This window comes from Aythya fuligula, chromosome 5, assembly GCF_009819795.1.
Source record: "Aythya fuligula isolate bAytFul2 chromosome 5, bAytFul2.pri, whole genome shotgun sequence".
NCBI classification, from domain to species: Eukaryota; Metazoa; Chordata; class Aves; order Anseriformes; family Anatidae; genus Aythya; species Aythya fuligula.
Window position 1 is genome coordinate 17630095 of NC_045563.1, and position 13087 is coordinate 17643181.

General features: G+C 41.0%; 1 protein-coding gene across 1 annotated transcript in view; it reads right to left on the bottom strand.

Annotated features, from left to right (window-relative positions):
• Positions 1-2276: 2276 nt before the first annotated feature.
• KCNK13 (potassium two pore domain channel subfamily K member 13) overlaps positions 2277-13087 on the bottom strand; it is a 62476-nt gene continuing 51665 nt past the window's right edge. The window contains exon 2 of the mRNA XM_032187890.1: positions 2277-3574. Within this exon, the coding sequence (XP_032043781.1) occupies positions 2682-3574 (893 nt within the window). The 3' untranslated portion in view covers positions 2277-2681. The remainder of the gene's footprint in view (positions 3575-13087) is intronic.

Sequence of the window (13087 nt, forward strand, 5' to 3'; positions counted from 1 at the left end):
AAATCCTGTATGGAAGCCAGATCCTTCATTAATGATGACACAAAATGATAGAATAAATGGACTCAAGAAACTTACATGTTTTGGTTGTTTGTCTAAGAGGTTAATTGGGGCATTGCCTTGATCATCAGGGAAAGGGATTAACTTCTATCTACAGTGCTCAGCAAAATCTGACATTTGCACCTAAGAACTCATAACTAGCACAAATGGAGAAGTAAGCTGCACTTTTCAAGTCTGTGGCTGTTCTGACCAGGATGAGCTCTCTGCTTAAGCAATGGGCTGAGTCCTAAATTATTTCTGATAGTTGGCAGCACAAGGAATACTCCTGTAACAATGAAATCTTAGGGCACAGGCATTGCTGAATGAAATCAGAAAGAAGACTTCAGAGCAGAACTTTTTTGTTTTTATATGCAAGTCTTTTTATTCAGTAAGGTTGAGACAGAAGATTTTGGGAGAAAAAAAAAAAATTGTAACAACATAATAGATCTTGGGTACTATAATATGTCTAAAACATCTCAGTGGAATTTTTTCCAATATGTAACACCTCCCCTCCCCACAGTGACAAATAAGACCGCTCTTCTCACCAAAGTTAAGGTTTGTGAACCGATTTGGATTTCACATGAGCACTAATGTGGGGGGATACCATTAGGCATATTGCGCTGCTGTACAGGTGAGTTGATACTAGACTTTTGACTACTGACTGCAGCTTGAAGCTCTCCTTGCAACTAAGGACAGCAGGATTTGACTTTTAATCAGGATATTTTAATTGTAACATGTCAGGAAGAGCTAGGAATTCTTTTCACTTGTTTAGTGCAGTTTTTTAATCTAATCTCTGGTTTTGCTTTATGATAGGAAAGGATTCCAAGAGGTATGTTTTTATTTTCAAATTCAAATATTGCTTAAAATGAGTATTAAAATGTTATCCTGTAGTATTAGGAACCTAAATAAAAGAGTTTCTGGTCAGAATGAACAAAAATAATATGATATTATTTTGCAATACAAGTTAAACTGAAGAAGCTATCAGCATTGTTCCATATGAGAGAAATTACGAACTACATAGGGGTGTTGCCTAAAACTGTAGTATTCTGAAAGGTTTTCTTACTAACAGAAGTGAGAAAACATTCAGTCCTGATGCATGTACTATTCTCTTTAGGGAGAATTGGCTCAGGTCCTTTGTGACCCATTCTGCTTATTTACACTCTCATATAGTGTTCAGCTTTAATGCACTAAGAAGAAACTGGAATTCAGCCCAGACTTCCTTAAATTCTTGCTAGAGTTTATGTTAATTTCATCCCTTTTTTCTACAGTTATCTAACAGAAAGCGTGATTTCACTGTCGTTAAAGATCACCTAGTCTCCTGTTTTCATTTTCTTCGTGCTGTTATTATGCTTCTCAATGAAGTCTCCTTTCTAGTCATAATGAACACTCAGAGCATTTCATTGAGAAAAATGAGGAGTTAAATATTTTTTATTTCCCTAATCAAGACCCTGTCTTTATCATTAATGAATGCCAGAAAACAGGTGAAGAATTACATTAGAGGTAAAAAGGACATTGCCAAAGTGATTTTGTGATCACAGTCACTTATAATAATGCACTGAATGTTGGCATGGCAATCTAATTGCAGAATAAAGCCTGCTCTGTAAACCCAGTTACTAGTTGCATTACACAATGTTGATGTTGAACTGCTTCAGTCACAGTTGAGCATAATATGGACAGAAATTTCTAAAAGTCTATGGTCGTTATTGTGGAATAATTCATACAACTTGTCAGGATGGCGATTTTTACAATTTGATAGTTTTGAAACAGAAAACCACAGTGATTCAATTCTAGAAGGAAATTTAGCCTAGAAAAAAAAAAAAATCATGTTTTGCAAATAGAAGAAAAAAATGTAAGGTAATTTTTTATTCTATCTCTTTTGACAGTATCCTTTTAAAGGGAAGACTAAATCAAATTCTAAAGGTCAAATTCTCCTCTCATTCACATCACAATAGCTCCAGAGTTCCTCTACTGACTGTCAGAGAATCGCTCCAGATCTAAACATTTTTAGTGCAGCAGAACCTGGCTTTTCAAGACTAGATGTTTCACAACATCGAGCCTAGATATTTCACAAGAACACATGTTAAGAAGTGATATTTAAAAGGAAATTGTTTTTCTATTCCATTAAATTAAATCTGTAGAAGGACAGAGTATGCTTTATAATGATTCCTCTTTTGGTTTCAGATAAGATACCTTCAGAAAACAGTTATGAAAAGTGTAAGACGGAAAGCTCAAAACAATCATTGAATTAAGTATGTGTCCAGAAGACACTCTTGATTTCTTCCAATACCACCGATTTTTTTATCCTGAAATCTGTATTTCACATAAATGGAGAAGTACAGGGCATGGAAAATTGATCTGAAGGCTAAACAGAATTTCTCCTGCAGTAGTCTGTTTGAGGAATGGAAAGAAGAGGAAGAAGGGGAGGAAGGGGAAGAAGGAAGGCCGAGACTGGTGCAATTCAAAGAGCCAAGATATTAAGTGGCAGCCCAAAAAATGTGTGTGAGAGGTCTTCCAACAGAAGGTATGCTTGTCACGTGCAGCCCACCCTCTGGTGACACTCTCCCTTGCTACTTCCATTTGATGCCTGTTGTTGCCGTATGTGCTGAAATGCTTCACACTGTGTCACTGGTATTTCTGTTACTGTTTTACCTGTCCACGCTTGTCTCTGCCAGTCTGTTATTCATAATTGCTAGGGCTCCAACCCCACCAGAGAATCCATTTTGCTTTGAATTAGTGCTCATTTGCCTCGGGTAGCCATTGGCAGATTCCGACAGCTGTTTCTGCATGATGGCCAGTGACACTTTATTGGAGGCCAGGAAGTCTTTCATGGAGATCATCTCTCCTGACAGCCGGCGCCCATCTGTGTCGCTCTCGTTGACAATGTCAGTCTCGATGGAGATGTTTCTCCGGCTGCGCATGTTCCCCGGCATTACCACATTCCTCCGTGACCGAAATAATTTTCTTTGGCATCTATGGCAGCACCTGCAGTCCAGCTTCTTTAGTATCCAGTTTATGGATTGTTTGATGACAATAGAGATCACGTTAAATAAGGAGTAGATGCAGCAAACCCCCATGAGTATGAAGACAAAATTGCCAAAGCGGTAAAGGCCCTGGCTCTCATACTGGGTGTTCTGGCTGCTGACCAGATCACCAAAACCAATGGTGCTGAAGGCCACGAAGCAGAAGTAAAGTGAGTCAAAGTAACTCCACCCTTCAATTGGTGTGTACATTGCAGAGGCACAGCAGGAGATGATGAGTGATGCTACACACAAAATCAACATGACGTAGTACACTGAGGGCTTCCAGCCCGCCAGGCTGTCTGCCTCCGAGGTCCCCGAGCCTCGCCGGCCATCATGAGGGAGGACGCCCTTCCTCCTCAGCTGCTTCTCGTGGCAGGACTTCATGACATAGGCTATGACAGTGATCAGGCGCTCCAGGAACAGGTTAAAGAACAAGATGGTCCCTGCACATCCTATAAGGCCATAAAATATCAGAAAAATTTTGCCTCCAACAGTGGCTGGGGTGGTCATGCCAAACCCTGGAAGACAAAACAGAAGGGTTTTAAAAAAATAAACCTTTAGTTATCACATCAGAAGCTTTGTCACAGGCTAGACAGAGGAACTGGCAGCAAATCCCTGTGGCACAGCTCAGCTTGAGGAGATAAAGGACTTTCTTCCAAACTGTTACCTGCTTGAGGCTCACCTCTTCCCTGCAGCAAGGGGAAGGAAGTTCATGCATTTCCTCCAGAACCAGAATGAAACAAGCAAGAGCAAACACAAAGGAAAGAAAACAGAGGTTATTGAAGGTCTGGATTTTCATCTGGTTGGTAGGCTCAATCTGTTCCCCATTGCACCCTGGTTCATTTCTAGCCTTGGGGTTATCATACTTGCTCCTTCCTTCTGATGCTGTTCTGCACAGGGGATCCAATCCAAGGATGACTCTCACCTCACAGGCACAGGAGTCTGTCCCCACCAGAGCCGTACAACCCGAGACGAAGCCTTTCTGTGCCTCACTGAGCTAACTGTGGGCACAGATGGGACATGGGCACCCAGCATCACGTCCAACCCCAGTGTTGACTGCTTATTATCGGCCTCTTTTAAGTCAGCATTGATGAAGCTTTCTTATTTGTCCATGTCCTTCTCTGCAGCTAAAATCTGTATTTGGGACCTAACAAATATCTCCTCTGGTCTCATTCTCTGTCAAGGAATTTCTCAGGTCAGAGGTTTCCCTTATCTCCCTCCTTTCCCACAGCTTGCAAATAGCAATTTTGATTTGGTTAAAACTGCCGTTAAGACCTACTTGTTTTACCAAGAGGTTGCTGAAGAATAAAAAGTGAACAAGCATGTCCAGAACAACACTGAGTAAATTAGAGTAATATGCATGATAAATAAGTTTGCTGCTGTTTTATTAGGGTCTGGAGAAGATTAATAAGGGATAAAATAGCTCATCAATTAAGCCAATCCTGGTAGAAAACAGCAAAATCATGTCGGACAAGAGACAGAGTTATTTGTTTCCCTCACTTTGCAGTTGTGAGATGCTAATTATAAAATAAAGAAATTAGGCTCTGGGAAATAAAGGAAATTGTATTTGAAGTGTGACACATTTGTGCTTGGAAGATAGACAACTACAGTGTGAAGAGACTGTGTTTCCCAAAGCTCCGAACTGCAGTCCTCCTCCCACCACTGGAGACCTGCTACCAGCACAGATCCCTCTCGGAGGCTGCTTCTGCTCCCATATGTTTAGGTGACAGCCCCTGTCCTCACCCCTCTGCATGACTCTTGCCCTGCAGAGTAGTGTCCCTCTGAGACACACACTCCAAACCCCAGCTTCCAGGGGACCTGGAGGAGGCTCCAGCCTCCTTGTCAAATTTCTCTGCTGGAGGGAGCTGGGCTGCTGCTCTCTGTAGTAGGAAACAGGGCAATAGAGAAATCAAACTGACAAAATGTTGTTCATGACAGCTTTTTGCCATTGTTCCTCCTGGCACACAAATGTTTCCATCCACCTGCTTTCCCCTCCTTCTCCTTGAACCGATCCGCCTCTAATCCTAGTTCTGATGCTGACTTATTTTCTGTGCAGCCTGTTATATGCAAGTCATGACCTCCACCCTGTGGACAGACACGCAAAGACCGACAGCCAAGGGGAACCTCTGCAGCCGGTGGGATCTGCCCAAAGCGGCGGCGGGGAGGTAGGGGAGGGCTGCCACATCCAGGCTGGGCAGAGACGGAAGCTGGGCAGCCTCTGGCACAAGGTGGCTGGCAGCGGGGATCAGCGTGTGTGCCAGATGCTGTACAGTAAAAGCTCTGGCAAGAGAGATGCATTTATGGCAAACGGTGCTCACACCTGCAGCGTGGCATTATGCCTTTGGCTGCTTCGTCCCCACCCGTGGGCACTTCGTGTCAGGGGCTCAGGTTCAGTGGTCTCTGAGCTCACATCTGCCTGGGCAAAGACCCACCAACAAAGGCTTCACAAAGGCACCCAAAGAGGCATGGCAAGAAAGGCACAGTGAGCTATAAATACGCCAAAATGCAGAACATTGATCCAGGAGGCAGCGAGCCTGAGTGTGGCTCTATCCGGTGCCAGTTCCTCCTCTTCAGCTGCTTTGACCTTCTGGAGAAAATGTATTTTTTAAATTCACTTTTCTGTTTACAAATCTCAATATGGAGCAATCAATGCTAACATTTCCAGAGAAGCACTAAAATGGGAAACCTAAAAGCAGTATTACAATAAAGATATTAATTTTAGAAGCACTTTCCTTTTAAGACCATTTGTCAAAAGTGACCTATAAGCTTTTAGTCACAGAACTAATGTTAATTCTTGAAATGTCTTGTATTTACAAGTACTGGACGACACTGAGTCTGTTCAACTTTGACCATCACAGCTAAAATTAATCTGGTATATTGTATTACAGACTAGGACTTGACTGACAATAAGTAATTTTTTCTCCAAATGGACTCTTGGGGTGTTTGAAATTATTCATAAATCCAAGTAAATTTGGTGAACTGTTTCAACAAAGAAATGCAAGAGTGCAAAATGGTAAAAGGCTGAACCAGTTGAAATGAAAGAGACTGTTTTCTTTTGGTATTTTTGTGGCAAAACTTTTCATTTTGAAAGATCGGTCACCTTTTGGTTAAAATCTCTCAGTTTGAAGTAAAACAAATGGGAAAAAAATGCAATACATTTCAGAGTTTTAAAAGCTTAATAATCTTAAAATGTAATGCAGCATTTCACTAAGTGTCAAATTAAACCTACCAAAACTTTCATTATTTGTTTCATTATGTTTTCCAATACAACTTCAGGTCAAATTTTTTCCCATTTTTTCCACTGGCCATCAAGCCAGAAATCTCACTAATCTCTACTAAATAAATTAATGTTTTCAAAACCCCTTTTCATACAACAGCTCTGCAAACACTACCTGGGAATAAATTGCTTTCCTTGCTTTGCTTCTCTCTTTTTTGTTTCCAAATTTGTATAAGGAAAAATAAAGCTCATTCACAGACAAAAAGACGTGATAATGGGATTCATTCTTGTAGTAAAACTGCTGACAACACTGTGCTGTGCCAAGCATGAAGACCTATGGCTTAAATGAGTTCCTTCATTAAGTCAGTGAAAGCTCTCACATCAGACGCTGCCCTCTAATCAAAAGACACTGAAATAAGCCTGTTGGCTGCGTGCTGGGGTCATGCACATTACTCAGCATCGGAGGGGCTGTGAGCTCTTGTCTCTGAGAGGAGAGGTGCCTGCCCTGGGGCAGGTGTCTCCATCCATCACATCTGCTCAATGGGACACCAGCAAAAACATATTTTTCCTCTCTCTTCTGCCTCAGATACCCTACAGTGCAATGGTCCAAAGATGTGGATTCCCTGCTTTGCTTGCAAAATGCCTTTTTGACAATTTGGTTATAGACCAGGAGGGTGAGGTCTGGGGTAACACTACAGCACTTAAAACTGAAATACTGCATTTTTTTTTTCTTCCAAAATATAATGTTAAAAAACAAAACAAAACAAAACAAAAAGAACAACCTGTCAGGTGTCTCCATAGAAGTGAGGCTCTCTTTGACAACCCCTGATGCTGCCTGTGTGCCAAACTGAGCCAGGGGGACACGGGCTGCGAGGCGTCCAAAGTACAACTGGCATGCTTGATTGAGGCAGCATTTCTAAGCCAAAATAATTAATTGAGTATCTGAAATACATCAATTTGGAACTGAAATCTCGGCGCAGTTGTAGAACACCTATTGATCTGCCTGCTGTCTTTCCCAGGTCTCTGCACCATCCCAGGAAACCCACAGGTCTGCTGTTTGCCATTGCGTGGCATTTCTTTGCCATTGCGAGGCCATGGCTGTCAGCTGAGGGGTGCCAGCTGCACTGGGGCTTGGGACTTCAGTGGGAGCCTGGGCGAGCAGCGCCAAGCTGCAGGGCCACAGAGCTGGGTCAGACCCCTGCCTCTGACAGCACTGGGTGTGTGATGCTCAGAGAAAGGATATAAAGAAGCATGAATAAAGAAGAAAGTATGAATAGAGTCATCTTTCCCTGGCATATCTTCCCAAGATTCAGCAATTTAGAGGCTTTCAGGACATCACATTTAATAATTTATCCATCAATCTTGTCAAATTCTTTTTCAAATAATTTACACATTGGGTCTCCTGAGGCAGTAAGTTCTGCAATTTAATTATGGTTTGTGGAAAAGAAATCTTTGTCTAACCTCCTACCTGACAATCCATTTCAGGTTTCCTACCTTTTGCATTGTTAGCTGTAGTGATAATCATTCTCTGCTCATTTTCTCACTTCACCGCCTGAGTTTATACACTTCTGTTGTTTCTTTCTTTCCCACTTCTTCTCCAGTCTGAGGACTTCTATAGTATTTAGTCCTTAGTTTCTATCTGCTCAGACATATTACCAGTCCCACTGCCTTGCTTGTTTCTTTCTACCTTAGTACAGTCCTTCAGAGATGGAGCAGGAAAATAACTATACACAGTACTTGCAATGTAAATGTACAATGAATTTATGCAGGACATACTGATGTGTCCTGCTTTGCGCTCTGTTTCATAGTAATTTCTGGTTGTCCATTTAATTGCTGTTGACCACCAAACTGATGTTTTTAGAGGCCTACCCACAGAGGATGAGACTTCTTGCTCAACAAGTGACGGGCGTTTGGCTGTTATTAAACATTTTTTTCCATGTGCACTATTTTGTATTTGTCACCACTGAATTTCATCTGTCATTTTATTACTCAGTTATTCAGTAATATGATATCCACCTGCAGTTCTTCACAGTGAAGTTTATAGCTGCCTACCCTGAATACTTCTCTATCTTATGTAAATGTTATCTATCTTGTCTTACATTGTTTATGACTGTTAAATGTACAGCTAGCAGCATAGAGCCTCAAAGACCCTGCTGTTAATGTGCTTCCATTTCAAAAACTGAATAATGATACCTAGACTTTTTTTTTTAATGGTTTTTTATCAGTGATAGGAATTTACTTTTTATCCCAGCAGAATTTTATTTCTTTGGAGACTTTGCTGAGGACATTTGTGAGAGTGCTTCTTCAATGTCTAGGTAACCTGTAATTTTTGTGAGACATGACTTCCCTCCTGAAAAGCTCCATCATCTCTATCAAAACTCCTACTAGCTCTGTTCTTCTTTACAGTTTCCCAATGTGCCCCTATGGAAGACAGACTTTGTGGCTTATGGCTCCTAGGAACATCTTTGCATCCTTTTCTAAAAACTGTTGTCACTTTTGCTATTTATTATTTTCCTTGCACCAAAAATGATTTTAAGTTATAAATCACACTTAGTTAAGCAGCAATTTCATGTCTGAGTTCTTTTATAAGTCCTGAAAGAAAAACTTCACTCCTAACAATTTGTAAGAGGTTACTCCAATATGACCCATAGAAGAGAAACCAACGGCAAATATATAGATGGGAAATGCCTTAGAGAGCAATTAGAACAGCAGTGTGAACCATACAGCTGAATAGGGAAAGAGTAAGAAGCCAAACTGCAGACTGAGAAGCAAATACAGAATGAAATTATGAAATCAGATGAAAGAGGAAATAAAAGCAGTGGCTGACACTTGCAGGTTATTTGAAAACACAAGATTACTTGTGATGAAGAAATAAAAACAGGAACCACAGGAAAAAAATGCTAGTGATAAACATTTTTTTTTATAGTATGAGGGATGCTGATGACATTTAATGAACTTTATTTTATAAGTTGAGTGACATTTCTTGAAAAAGAGTTATTTCGTGTAGAAATCAAGATTATAGTCAATCAAGCGAAAATCACATCATTTTGAGTTGGAAAAAACAAATGTTTTTATACTACCGAAGAGTGTTTCAATGGATTTGTTGGATGTATCTGTGGATATGGCACTGTTATTAACATTGATAGATACACATGACAAATCCTAAGTATGGCAGCATGGCAATGAAGTACAAATTTCAAATTTCTATTCTGAAATCAGCACAGTACTGATTTGCCTGTGACCCATGATCCATTGATTACTATAGCCTGATATATTTCATGTTATTCAGCGAGACTGAGCGACTACATTCCTTGTAGTTTCAATTTTCCTTCAATTATTGTCTTTTTTTTCTTTTTTTAATAGTGCTTAAAAAAGAATTTAGTTTTCTTTGCTGAATATACACGCTAATTCTGAATTTCTCTGTAGCAGAGCTACGTTTGCAGAAGTTGGAAGGAATTCAAACTCCAAGCAGAGTCAATAAAAATTTTCTAAAGCACCACACACCTCCTACGCAAAACAATTTTGCAGATTTCATCTTGGCAGCAAAAATTCTGTCTTGAAGATTGTTATTTCAAAGTGCTCTAAAATCCACCTGTAAGTTCAGAGTATATTGTATGCCTTTTCCAAAAGGATACAGGGATACTTAAGAAAAAGAATGATAGAAGAATTGTAAACATATTGACAGTGTAATATGATCATATTCCATGGTTTCCTGAAGCGAGTAATAAGGATAACCAAAGAAAAGAAAGCAGCTGTAATTCTTATCAATAGTCAATTTGACTTGTGTCCAACAGGAAGCTCTCCTAAAGATGAATAATCTGACAGAAGGTGAGTATTGACCAATATTAAGCAAATGTTGTTCTCAATCTAACAGAAACAGGTTTATATCAAAATACAAGAGGAAACAAGCATTATCTTGCTATAATTAATCAACCCTACAAAATATCCAGTTTCTCTACTTTCTTTCTTCAATATCCTGGTTTATCAGCCTTTGAAAATCTAGAAAAGATTATTTATAACAAGCGCCAGCCTCCAGAAGCTGGGCGCCAGGACAAGGCTATGCAGTGGTCCCACCCAGCCATTCTCACCCTGCCCACGTCCCCCAGCCCCATCCCATCTCATTCCCCTGACGGGGCACAGCCCAGGGGACTTGTGCCACCCTTGCCCTGGTGTTCTCAGGAGGCCACAGCAAATGGCCTTGGCAAATCCAGATGTCTACTCCAGGCCAGTGTGGGTTCATCTCATCTTTTCTGTTGCAAACTACTCCAAAGCTACCAACTGCTGCAAGCATTTTTTTCCTACGTCATTACTGCACTTGCTTCCTCTGCCTGGTGGTGCACAGTTTGGCATGTGTTAATTCTGGATTTTCTGACATTCACAGGTTATACCAGTTAAACTTCCAGTTTTCATATCCTGGTACTCATGGTGCCATGAAGAACTATGAGAAACTGTTCATCAGTCCTAATCCTTCATGAATGAAGCCTGAAGCACCAAATATAATTTGTGTGTAGGAAGGCTAGGACAGACATATAGATTTTACATTTCATTTTGGATCATGAGATTGGGTCTTTCTATTGTCTTGCAAAATACCTCTTTTTTTTTTTTTTTTCCTGAGAGGTTTCATTTCCTTTTTGAATGTGTGCTATCAGAAGTACAGCTCACTGCTCCTGCCTTCCCCACAAAGAGGAAGTGGGTAGAAAGAGGGGGTAACGCTATAGCAACAATAATGAGTCATTGCGATGCTAGAAATATAAATATCTTCATGAAATGGCTTTCCAGTTTAACCTACAATCAGAGCTCTTTGTGTTGTGGCTCTATTCCTATTGCATTTTCTGTTTATTTGATTAACTCTCTTCCTTGTTTTACTTTATCAACTCTACTTTGGTCATGACTCACTGGGGAAATGCTGAATTTCACCAGTGGAACAATCACAAGGAAATGTTTGAAGATCAGGAAAGGTGTAAACCAAACTAAATATGACCAAGATACTCAACTACAATGAGGAGATTAAGAAAACTGTAATTAGATAAGAGAAATATAGGAAGTCCTGGATAACTGCAAAGACGCTGACCCTCTTTCTTCCAGTACACATTCTGTGCTGAGCTATTTCTGTAAGGGTATGGTGTGCCTCTAAAAGAGAGGCAGGAAAAACCACTCTAAGAGAAGCTGTACTTGAAAGACTTTATTGAGAAAATGTCCTGTACTGTTCCCACAGTGTCAAGACACTAATAATGTGGCAAAATTCACTTCTGCCATAATAGTTTATTCTTATGCTCTCTGAGCAGGATAAGTAGTCCTAGCAAAACTAGTTCTTCTGGAGTAATCCTGTCACCAGCAGGAACGCTTCTAGGAACACTCTCAAACCACCTCACATCATTCCCCTTGTGACAGCAAGCTTATAATAGAGTCCTGTATTGTAAAGGAAGGAGGACAAAAAGTCCTTCCCAAAAAGAGAAGAAAAAGACATATTTCTGTGGTGACACACCTACAGTCACACGTGTTGTCAGAAACACTTGTTTCAACTTCTTGACCTTCTCTCTAAATACAGAGGAAAAAATGAGCTAGCTGAGTCCTGAGTCCTAATATTAATTAAATAATTATATTTAATGAAATAATATTTTCTCAGGGACAGCCTAGTGTGCCATGATATGTATTTCATTGGCGATGGTATTCTGTTGTGCAGGTAGCTCCATGGTGGAGAAGGGCTCAGCCTGCTGGGAAGGCAGGGCCCGTATGGCTATAGCAGCACTGCTTTGTGCTATCTGTTCTTCTGTTTCATGATGTTCCTGGTGCCTGTGAGTGCTGCACCTCCTGCCTGGGCATCCTGAGTGCTCTGGGGAGTCGTAAAGCTGGAAATGCCTCCAGGGCTGTTAGGGCTGAGTCATATCCACAGATAGACCACTATGCTGAGTGACCGGCTGATGGTGACCTGGTACCCTGCCCTGAGTGGCGTGGCTGCTGCTTCATTCTGTGCCAGGCTACATTTGCAGTGTCATGCATCCAGCTCAGGAAGACTTAGAGAGATTGTGACCTTCTGCAGAACTCCTAGCAGGGGTAAGTCCATTCCTAAAGGGCAATAGTGAAGCTGAAATTAATGATATAACATGTTTTGATGAAGCTATAAATATAGTTACCCAAGTACAAGCTACACTTTCTCATATATCTTGAGATTTCTTCCCCCTTGAGCTTATCTGGAGAGTCATCAAACCTGGCAGAGAGCACTACTGCCACTGTTGACTGCTGAATTACTTCCAAAGAAGTGAGGCCAAACCACGTGGCAGAAAAGTTTCTCCTTCAGCTCATGGTAGCAAGAGTTCAACCAGTAAAACCAGTAAATGAGTCTGACTCATTACAGCTACTGAACTGTCCTATCTTATTCAAACATCATTCTTAGCTGTCCACAGTCATGGAAAACTACTATTGGGAAGAATTAGAATATTGAAGCTTGGTTTTAATGGTCCTTCTTGTGGTTCTACTAGGTTGGTTCATACATGTTCCTGAGCCACTCATGGCATGCATGAGCTTCTGGTGTGGCTCTCACACTTGGAGCTCAGGAGACTGCTGCCCTTGAGGTTTTGGGTAACCAGAGTACTTGGACCTGTGAAGCCAACAATACCAGGTTATCCTGAGACCCACCTGCATGTCCTGCCTGACTCCATCCAACAAAAGAAGGTGGGATCTCAAGATGTCCCCACCACCTCCCAAATTCAAACTAGGCCCAGAGTTCTCTGTCTTCAACCCTCCCCCCCCACCTCTGAAAACAGTAGGAGTCTGCTGCTTCTCTGCTGTATGAGATTTTGGTAGGATTAAAAGA